At 41.2% G+C, this 10353-nt stretch overlaps 2 protein-coding genes and 1 long non-coding RNA gene across 3 annotated transcripts; 1 reads left to right on the top strand and 2 right to left on the bottom strand.

Moving 5' to 3' along the window:
- Window positions 1-220: 220 nt before the first annotated feature.
- Window positions 221-5002, bottom strand: seta (SET nuclear proto-oncogene a). The gene is made up of 8 exons (XM_076269895.1): window positions 4747-5002; window positions 3597-3654; window positions 3352-3494; window positions 3075-3178; window positions 2845-2958; window positions 2004-2174; window positions 1442-1573; window positions 221-1135 (listed from the first exon to the last, which is right to left on the bottom strand). The coding sequence occupies exons 1-8, from the start codon at window positions 4817-4819 to the stop codon at window positions 1112-1114; spliced, it is 819 nt and encodes a 272-aa protein (XP_076126010.1). The 5' UTR covers window positions 4820-5002; the 3' UTR covers window positions 221-1111.
- Window positions 5003-5638: 636 nt separating this feature from the next.
- zdhhc12a (zDHHC palmitoyltransferase 12a) lies at window positions 5639-8071 on the bottom strand. Its single transcript, XM_076269686.1, has 5 exons — window positions 7581-8071; window positions 7358-7488; window positions 7167-7247; window positions 6802-6968; window positions 5639-6429 (listed from the first exon to the last, which is right to left on the bottom strand). The coding sequence occupies exons 1-5, from the start codon at window positions 7675-7677 to the stop codon at window positions 6105-6107; spliced, it is 801 nt and encodes a 266-aa protein (XP_076125801.1). The 5' UTR covers window positions 7678-8071; the 3' UTR covers window positions 5639-6104.
- A 455-nt stretch (window positions 8072-8526) lies between these two features.
- Window positions 8527-10147, top strand: LOC143106643 (uncharacterized). Its single transcript, XR_012983715.1, has 4 exons — window positions 8527-8700; window positions 9315-9482; window positions 9596-9675; window positions 9834-10147. It is a non-coding gene; the product is annotated as an uncharacterized LOC143106643 (long non-coding RNA).
- Window positions 10148-10353: the final 206 nt, after the last annotated feature.

Genomic DNA, 10353 nt, shown 5'->3' with positions numbered 1-10353 from the left:
GCAGTTTGATGACTCACAGCAGACTTTTGTGGCGTTGATCATCCAGAGGTTGCTTCGCGAACACTTTGCATCTTCTCTCCTCGTCACACCCAAAGCATTCAGAAGCTGATAGTTTTCTGACCATTTTTCAATATTTTTGTTTAATAAAAAAGACTTGTGGCTCATCCAAGTAACAGCTGAATGATTCTGTTGACCAATGCTGGGAATAATCTGAAACATCTGTGTCAACATTTACTTTTATTTTACCAAAGTAACTTTCAAACATTTTGTAGGTTAAACCCCTGTGTAAATATCAAGTAGATTAGCGGTAGCTTCCAATTAATTTTGCTGAGGCAGTGGGGCCAAAAGGCATCTTTTTTTTCCCGTTTTAGTTTTATTTTCTTTATCAAAAAGTCATTTCAAATCTTGTGGATGTCTGTAAAACAATACAGTTAAAAATCAAAAACAAAACTCAAAATAATGGTGTCAAACCCACCCTTCCCATACACAACCTTCAAAGACCCCATCCCACCCAAAAAATGACCTCAAAACAATGTTACAAGAGGTGACAGGAATGAGCTGGTAATGACTATTGTTAAACCACATGACAGGAAAAGACATTTGGAAGGACTCTAATGCCTTTTGAGTGGAAAAGGAAAACAAACCTGTGAAACGCTAAATCTAGCAGTTCACTGCGCCATGGCTTTTGATCATTGTTTTTTCCCCCTCTCTCCACACAACCTTTTACAGGAAGAAAATTATACATATTTGTACATATATATAAATTGCTATTTATTGGTTGATCCGGTCCAGATGACGTGCTGACACTAAGTTTGTCGTTTACCTCAAATACATCTGGGGACTGAGATGGTGAGAGTGCCTTGGAGGCGGGATTTAGCAGTCAGTTTATTATGAGTCCGTCAAGGAGGAAGGAGGGGAGGGGCAACCTTGGACATGGCACCATCTGGGGAGGTGGTTCAACGGAGAAGGAGAGGAGGGAGCACAAAATAAACAGAGAGAGAGATAGCATCCTGCTCTTGAGAAAAACGAAACAGAAAAAATGCTGGAGAAATCAAGTGGGGGGAAAAAGAGGAGGAGGGTGCAGGGTGAGGAACGTCCGGTATTTTCGGCTTTAGTCGTCCTCCCCGTCGTCATCCTGGAAGAAACGAAACAGAGGTCTGGGTCAACTGCTGCTGCATCAGTGTGTGCAGCTTCCACACTAGCATGAAACAATCACCCACAATCTTATGTCTTTAAAACTGGGTGCTGGATCACCCACAATCTTATGTCTTTAAAACTGGGTGCTGGATCAACAGCTTGTGAATACAAAGAACAATCCCTCACAATTTTAACTCCTTAAACCTGGGTGCTAAGTCAACACCTTGAGTAGACCAGAGATGTTGCTAGTGTTGAAACTGACCATCACCATGGCAACCTAAACATGCATTATATGGAGACGTACCTCTCCATCATCCCCATCTTCTTCGTCCTCATCCTCTTCTCCATCATCTTCACCCTCCTCGTCTATGTCTTCCAGACCCTCCTCATCCTCCTCATCATCTTCCCCCTCACCCTCATCATCCATGTCAGGCACCTGTGTGAATGCAACACATCAGGAAAAATTCAACAATACGATTCAAACAGCTAGCAGGCAGAGAACTATCCCTTTAAGGCCCATCACAAAATTCAAACTGCAGATTTAGAATGTATATTGGGCCAATTCTAAATGGTCATTTAAGTTCATGTTACATCAAATGGATGCTTCTGATGGCAACATTCACATTTTGAGGTCACACTTAAGAACCGTTATTACAACTCCATAGTGAGACAGGGTTCTTAACTGTTCGCAGGACTTTTACGCCTCCTAAGAAGCCATTCTTCAATCAGTGACTTGACATTTGTGTGTCTTCTGTGCCTGCAACCCTGTTACAGAGCATGCTACCAACTTCACTGGATTATAATTCTGGACATACTAGAACCCTGGTGTGTGTGTGTGTGTGTGTGCGTGCGTGTGTGTCACTAACCAGGTAGTACTGCAGGGGATTGGGCCAAATGTCATCCTTGATGACCTCGCCAAGCTCGTCAGCCCCTGAGTCGGAATGGTCGGTGAACCAGGTGAAAAAGCTCTCTGGCTCCTCGTGTTGCCTCTTCCTGCCGGCCTTGTTCTGCGTCTGCCCAGACCGACTTGTGAGGTCCTGTGGAGATAAAAAGACAGATGCACTGTCGTTAAGCTACAAACGCTCAGTATTTCACTGCTAGGGAATAAACCGTTTTTTGATACTCTACAAACACTCAATATTTGACTGCTAGGGAATAAACCGTTTTTAGATACTGTACTTGGAGTGAGGGGGGCTACTCTACTCGGGATTCTTTAAAAAAAAAAAATAATAATAATAATCATATATATACATATACACATATACACACACACACACATATATATATATATATATTAGTGATGTTTTAGAAATTAACAATAGCAGGTTAATTTTTGTATCGACCCACGTAATAATTCATTAGGTGGTGAAGTGTAATCAATGTTATCTTGATAGTTAATGGGTAATATCTGGACAGCAAATATTCAGAGGATAATAAAACACAGTGCATTTCTTTGTCCCTCTACCGAGCTGACATGTATACCCAGGCAAACACTACAAATGTCAAAATCATCCATCCATGCTGGGTGGGTCTCAGACTTGAAAACTGACTCAGCATGACACATTCAGCAAAAAGAGTGATCAAGGAACAAACGTCCTACTATAAGTAAAATGGTACACTTAATTACTCCCAAACAAAAAAATGGATGACTGGAAAAGAAGTTACAGATCTCTCAAACATAACTGAGCAGAAGGCTGCGCAACTCACCTTTCCTGATTTCCATTTGATTTCTGTAGACTTTGAAGTTGGGTCCCCACTTTCGTTCAGGTGGAACTCTTTGGAAAGAACTTTGTTGTCAAAGTACTGATTTTCATCGAAGTACTATAAATTAAAACAAGAGGGGGGGGGGGGGGGTCGTCAAACAATTAGCTTCCGTCATTGCCAGATTAAAAAGAGACATTAAATCATTAAAACACAGACACATAAACATTACTTACAAAATCTATTCTGTATCCTGACTTGATGTCTTCAAACTCAGTCACCTCCACCCGGGTCAGATAATGAAGTGCCTCCTCATCCTCTTCACCAAGCAGAGCAGAGACTGCAAAGAGAACAAAATGAAGACCACTTGAGCAATAATAAAAATCACTGCCATCCATGACTGGAGTTCCTGAAGTATTTTTTATAAATTGTGCATCATCTTTAACCAATTTGTTTTGGTAATACACACAGCAGGCTTTCAGCATCATAAAATCCAGACACACACACACTCACCTTGAGGGTGGTTGACGAAAGTTGTGACCCAGAAGTTAGGGATTTTGGCGATCAGTTCTGACCTCTTCTGAAAGAATGGCTGACGGAGTTTGTTGTATTTCTGTTCAACTTTCAATATTTCCTCGCTTGCTTGCTCATTAAGTCTGCAGACACAAGACACAAAACATGAGTATGACAAATCTTAAACTTGATATGCCCTTTGCACAATTCAAGGTCTGCTGCAAGATAGTTAGTTAACGTCTTACCTGTCAATTTCATTCTGTACTTCGTCGATGTGTTCGATGGCTTCCTGTTGCTCTTTTTCTGCATACATGAAACGACAATGATACATTGTTTGTTAAAGTTTTCAGGTTCACTCTTAAAAAAAAATAAAAAATAAAAGGTCAAGGAAGTTCCAAAATTAAAGTACACGGTCATTCCCCATCCTACAATTAAATGTCGTATGCGGAATAGCACATGGCCTTCCTGATAATAGCGAAAGACAAACATAAACATACTTTAAAACACAACATTAAACGGGCGCTTCAAGGGAATATTGCTCAAATTACTTAACGCAACAAATGCAACATATACGTTATACCGCGCGCCCGAACGACTTTTCCTGCACCTGGAGAATGCCGCCCGCGTGGTTTAAATGTGCGGCAGCTCGCAGGGCGTCCGCTCCTGCTGTGGTAATGAAGCGGTCTCGGGCTACGTGCTAAAGTTAGCAAGTAGCTAACGGTCAAATACAAACGGTAAACCCCAAGTAAGTGCTACATCCAAAAGTTGATTTTCGATGTTGCCCCATTTCAATATTCGATATCAAATGCGGACTTTCGCTTCTGCTATAGTCAATGGTTCATATAAACTCGCTACAACGTTGGACAACATTAGCTTGCTTGCTAATGTGAGCTAGCTGGCGACATCATGGCGGCGGGGCAAAACAACAATAGTGGCTGGCTAGTTGGCTAGCGCAGACCTAGTGATTCATTCAATGCATTAAGTTAGTGTTTCGGGCGTACTAGGTACACTTCTGACAAATTATATATTCGTTGGGGGGGTGGCGATAAGATGCTCGTAAAAATCGCATCGGTTTTGTTGTGCTTAATATGTAGCTCGATAAAATAAAACATGCCTTGCATTACATTGACATAATTCAGCATTGTGAAGCTAGCTAGTTAGCTAACTAGCATAACGATATCAATATGGCTTCCACCACCGGTGTGCCTTCTAGCACTCAAAGGGCTACAGAGCTAACCAAGTCCCAATCACGAATACTAGAAAACACATGCACCATACATGACTGATGTTAAATTACATATATACTTTTATAATTTCTAAGACATATCCATAACTCCATAATGAGGAACAAGAGAAAGTGAAAATGGCGATGCTCACAAGGCCGCCATTCCTTACCAGAGGTCTCCTCCGCTCCGTCATGGTTAGAGTTCAGCTCCTTTTTACTCACTTTAGCCGCTGAGGCTGACATGATTTTCGCTGGTTGAGGAACAAGTCGCTAGAAAATACGCTACAGATTGGATTTTATAATCTGCCTACAATTTAGGACAAGAATTTAAGAAAGGAAGTGTGCTGCGCTCGCGAGGGAATGCAAACACACACACGCGTACAACCACACAACCTAGTCACTCACGCGCTCCCCCGGTAAGAACGCGCTCCGCGCAAGAAGCGCAAACTGAACACGTGCTCCGCCTCCTCGCGGGCAGCCTACAGAGTTCTGCGCTCGAAAATGAATCTGCGACCTGATTGGTGGAACCGTAAGATAGGGAGTGGTGTGGAAAAACTACAAAACGGGCGGGATTTTAGTCCTGCAAAACATCCGAGCAGGATCAACAAAACATTCTACAGAAATCTAGATTTTTAAAAACAAAGTAAAGCCTATACTGAACTGTCTGAGGTCCAACAACCATCTTATGTGAATACTACAACAATTTAAGAGGGTACATGGTTTACATAACTATACTAATTCTGTATTGCCCATTGATTATCATATACCACAGTAGGCCTCTATGAGGGCAGTGAAAGTACAAGAATCCATGATAGACATGGTTGGGCCAGAATTCATGGAGTTAAGCAACATGACCCTATACTGTATGTAGGCATCCCCATAAGTAGAAATTGTTTTGTCTCTACAACTGAAATATTTGTTATGCAGTTTTGAAACATGGTTAAAGAACAACCTTTTTGGACAAAGCACATTGTCCAATATTTGAATGAATTGTGTTTTTGCACTGTAAATTTAAATGAAGGCCCAAGAATAAATACAAATATTTATTTAAAGTTAATTTGTAGTAAATTACATTAAAGCAAGAGAAAGTTTTGAAACAAACCTTTCATTACAAATTCAGTAAATGTTTCCCCAGAAACAGCTAAATTATTACATTTTGATTATTCTGAAACAGACATTTAAACCTACAAAAAACTGAGGGGTACTTTTGCATCTGAAAAAGATGAGAAATATTCGATGTAGTGTGCCACTTAGGGTCAAAATGAGTGAAGGACGTTTTGGGAATGTATTACAGACGATTCATGTTAACTGTAATCTCTATGAAAAGGCAATCAGATGCATGGATGGCCAATGTTGCTCAGCAATACACCATGTCCATGATCTGCATATCATGCATCCAGCAGCACAATGGTAAACTCCTTCCTGAATGTGTCGTGAAGCACCAAACATCACCGCTGTGACATATTTTTCAAGAGAATCTGAGTAGCCAGTGTGTTGGGCCTCCCAGCACTGTCTCCATATTTAGTAGTCAGTCAGTAGTCACTGCACTTGCTCGGAACTTGGCGTACACTCTCTCCCAAGCCACAGTCCGACACACGCAGAAGAAGTCCCAGAGGTTGCAGAGTGGCCCTCGGTCGAAGGGGTTCTCCTCCGAGTCGCAGTGCTTGAGGTAGGAGATGCGGTGGCGTGCCATGAACTCCCAGGTGGTGGTGTTGCTGGACGCCAGGTAGAGGTGGCATCCCAGCAGGAGCACGACGACACCTGAGAACACGCCAGTCACCCCCAGAGCCGCCAGCAGGAAGCCGTTCTGCACAAACCACAGTTTCCATGTGGGGGCGGAAACAAGGCCAGACCTGTTCGACACAGACGAACACAGCTGCATGTTAGCCATTTGGGGTTTGTTTGTTTAAAATGTGTTCAAAACCAATCTGCCGTGTGGTGTCAGATCTACATAGACAGTGTGATCACACACATCTCAACCAGGCATTATATAATAAATATTTATATATAATGTATAATATGTGACACATAGTAGATGCAAAGAGCCAACACAAATTTTGATACAGAGTTATTCATGTCAAAAGTGTCCAAATAATCAGTGTTTTTTGTAACTCTGCTTGAAATGCAGAGCCCTAAATACAGTTTTGTCTCAACTAAAAACACAGAGACTGCATTTACCCATAATCCACTAGTGTTTGGATGGGTCTTCATGAAGCGCCACTTACCAGGCAGTCTGCAGGCCCCACAGAAGAACCAGCAGCTGGACTCCCAGATAGAGCAGAAACCAGCGGTGGTTCCGCTCCCCGACACAGTTCTCTATCCAGGGACAGTGGTGGTCAAACCGTCTCACACATCTGTTACATGCCTTGCAGTGCTTGGCTCTCATTGGTTGCTGTTGGGGAGAAGAATAACTTTCGGTTGCTGTTTGGGAGAAGTATAACTTTATGACAGAGTAAAGTGTGAATGGTAAGGCTGATAAAACTATGATGATAGACCAAAAGCAACATGCAGTGTATTCTCGGAAACACACACTGATAATACTATCATCAGGTTACGTAAATATTGTAATGGAATTTTCATTATTTAATACCAGTAGTAAACAGTATCCACAACGTCTAAGACGAGCTGTCTGTGGCATCATTTCTTCCAGTTCTTCATTTGTAGATGATATCTGATATAGAACATAACACAAGCAAGTTAAACTGTATGAAGTTGCTCTGTGAAAACCTGTTTGTTATACATTTGTAGCATGCAGGCCATGGGGTCGATTTAAATCATCACCTCAACGTCGCTGAGCACAAACCCCGGGTCCATGAGCGAAACCGTGAAGTAAAGCATCACGGAGATGAGCACCAAGGATGCGAAAACCACCGGATGTGCCAGCTCCCCTTTCTCCTCATACTTCCGCAAATCTTGAAAAATCAGTTCATTTGGTTAAAACGTGCAAGTTATTTTAAAAGTCATGAATTGACCTATGTTTGTTCACTACACTTGAAACCCTTACCTGTGTCGTGTAAAAATAACACAAGTGTTGTCGCCCAAGTAAGGATGACATGTCCAGTTCTTACGAGACAACCTGTTCTAAACACCTTCTTAAACATGTTGACATGTTTGAGCGACTCTAGCACAGCGATAACTTAATAGTAAATAACATTTAGTTAACGTTAAACTGTGGCGTGACGTTATTAGTGCAGAAAACCTCAAATTATAGGCATTGCAAAGTGTCACAACCACACCACCACCAACAAAGCAGTTTACAAGCTAGCTAGCTAACGTGAGCTAACTAATTACGCCCACGTTAATCGGGTTAAAAGTTGATTTGTACCGATCCACCTTTGAGCTTTAACGTAGACAAAATGAAAATTAGCCAAATAGTCTTTAACACGTTATTTTACTTTGTGGCAAGTAAAATAAATTGGCTTAAAAACGGACAAAGTAACCAATTGTCCTAGCCATTTGTTTCCTCCTTGAGTTGTTTTGTTTCTGTCAGGCCGAGGTTTGTTTGCAGAGACATATCTTACCAGTAGAGGTCAGCATTTACCAATAGACCCCAGAGCCAAGTGTGATTTACCCGAAACAGGCCGGGCTAAGAACTTTTGAGTGTTTACACAAGGGTGCAATGCAGGACTGGCTTTGTAAAAACAAAAAAACTACACAGGACTACACAGAATTAAAACAAGCTATAGCCTAAGCCTGTACAGGACTACATAAAACAACAATTATACAAATAAGGGACCGTTCGTTATTTATAAACGGGGTCACCGGAGGGATTTAGAGTGCTTCAATCAAAAGTTACATGACCCTCCCCTGCCTGTAAGAAAATTTTCAACGACCCTCCAGCAGTCTGTTCAAAATAGACATGACCCTCCCCAGCCAATAGCCTATATGCACAGTTCCTTCCTGGTTACGATAAGCCAGTTCATTCATTTCCGGTCGTCAGCTGTGCTTTCTGTCAGTCAGAGCCGTCAAATCAATGAGTTTCTACATTCGTTGCCTTCAAGACTTACCCCATGTCACCATCAACGATGTACACCGTCTTATTAAGGCCTACTCAACCACGACATTAAGCAAAAAGGAAAACGGATTTAAGCTGTACATAACCAGCTATATTCTTGACTATAAAGGTAAGTGTACAACGTTACCGTTAACCTAACGTTAACGTCAATGCTGATGTTCTGCGAGAGCTAGCGTTAGTCATAATGTTAACGTTTATAATATAACACCGAACAATATAATCATGTTGAATCACCTATTGGGACTGAAATGTATGTGAGCTTTGATATAAACAGGATGGCAGTCATAAAAATTATGTATTAAAGCTATGTCGTTATGCTCGTGTAAGCTAACGTAATGTCGCTAGCTGACTAAGCTCGCTGATAACGTTAATGTTTTTGTTTCTCAGTTTCTGACAAGAAAGTCAGGTGAGGTGTCTGTGAGGGCAAGCTGCTTCAGGTCAATGAGTAAAAGCGAGAGACCACACAAAAGTGTAGGGAAATGAGAGCAAGTTGTGTAAAAATGTTAAACATTTATTTTAGGAATTAATGGTTTGCAGTATCAACATATTACGTTAGATAGCCTAACGATGTAGCCTAGTTCCCCTGCTCACAGCCAGCAGGGTTAAACACAGTGACTAAAGTAGGTTAATACATGTATTTTAGTTATATAACATACACTGTACATACCTGAACATCAAAAACACATTGGTTATTTTACTAATGTGTAAACATTTATTTTACAGATTGTTCTCAAAGACTAAGCCTGTTGAATTGCTGGCATGTCAGTGCTCATGTGTGGCAGGGCTTACGCTGTGCAGTCACATTGCAGCATTGCTGTACCAGACTTCACATTACCTCCTACTCACAGCTGCACGGGGTTTGAGCAGCAATGGCAAAAACCCAGGACCTAGGTAATGTTTGTTTCCTACACTTCCACAATTAAAATATTTCTATCAACTCTTAACAGGTTTGCACATAGGCTACAGCATCCTTAATAAATTAGTTCTTGTACATTTGCTCACAGGGTTTCAAGCCTGGTCCAACAAATGGGATGGTAGTGTTGTCAGCTCGGCCCAAGGAGAGAAGAGTGGCTGAAGGAATCAGGTAACATGAGTTAAACTGAATATTTCTGCTACATTCTGTCTGCTGTTTCTGTCCACACACACACAGGTGTAGAATTTAACCTGACAAGCATTCATTCATTTCTGATAATAAAAACATTACTACCTGTTTAACTGATCAGTTATGTTGTATGTTTTCAGGAGTAACTTATGCAAAGCAGCCTATAACCTGACCTGTGACCTTCCAGACATGTCCATGCCAAGGGAAACTGCTCCACTAATAACCACCATGGGAATTGCAGGGGGTGTACCATTAGTAGACAGTGCCTTTGGAAAAGTCTAAGAAGGTAGTGTTCTCTCCTGCCATCTTCCAGCATGGACTCCACCGAAGACACATCCACATGCATTGATTTTAGGTTTTAGTGTCCATTTTTACAAATCTATACAAAATGTACCTCCCATGTATTCTTCGCAGTCACTTTGTCTTAAATGACGGACATATTTTTTTCCAGACTGGAATGTATTTAAATTGTTGACCATAGAACATGTCACCTTCAATTTATTAAATTCTATATTTTCCTATGTTCATGTGTTCTGAGATTATTCATTAGTATCTAAACATAGTGTTGTGTAAGTGCTGCTTGTAATGACCACAGTGAAGTACACGTGTTGTGAGAGCCTTAAAGAAAGGCTGTGGTATCATTTTATTTTAATTTCACTG

The sequence above is a fragment of the Alosa pseudoharengus genome, unplaced genomic scaffold (assembly GCF_046254945.1).
Source record: "Alosa pseudoharengus isolate Yale_2024_CS ecotype anadromous, Long Island Sound unplaced genomic scaffold, YU_APseudo_1.1 YU_APseudo_1.1_scf_6, whole genome shotgun sequence".
NCBI lineage: Eukaryota > Metazoa > Chordata > Actinopteri > Clupeiformes > Clupeidae > Alosa > Alosa pseudoharengus.
The sequence above is the reverse complement of the archived record's forward strand: the minus strand, read 5'-3'. Positions and strand labels throughout refer to the sequence as shown.

Bases quoted from the DNA above. Each gene is read 5' to 3' on its own strand.
- zdhhc12a (XM_076269686.1), bottom strand. From the start codon at position 7,677: ATGTTTAAGAAGGTGTTTAGAACAGGTTGTCTCGTAAGAACTGGACAT. The intron at 7,248-7,357 runs GTGATGATTTAA...GTTCTATATCAG, and splicing joins TTGTGCTCAGCGACGTTGAG to ATATCATCTACAAATGAAGA. The intron at 6,430-6,801 runs GTAAGTGGCGCT...TGTGTCGAACAG, and splicing joins TGGGGCCTGCAGACTGCCTG to GTCTGGCCTTGTTTCCGCCC.
- seta (XM_076269895.1), bottom strand. From the start codon at position 4,819: ATGTCAGCCTCAGCGGCTAAAGTGAGTAAAAAGGAGCTGAACTCTAAC. The intron at 3,655-4,746 runs GTAAGGAATGGC...TCATGTATGCAG, and splicing joins CGGAGCGGAGGAGACCTCTG to AAAAAGAGCAACAGGAAGCC. The intron at 3,179-3,351 runs GTGAGTGTGTGT...TTCTCTTTGCAG, and splicing joins TTTCGTCAACCACCCTCAAG to TCTCTGCTCTGCTTGGTGAA.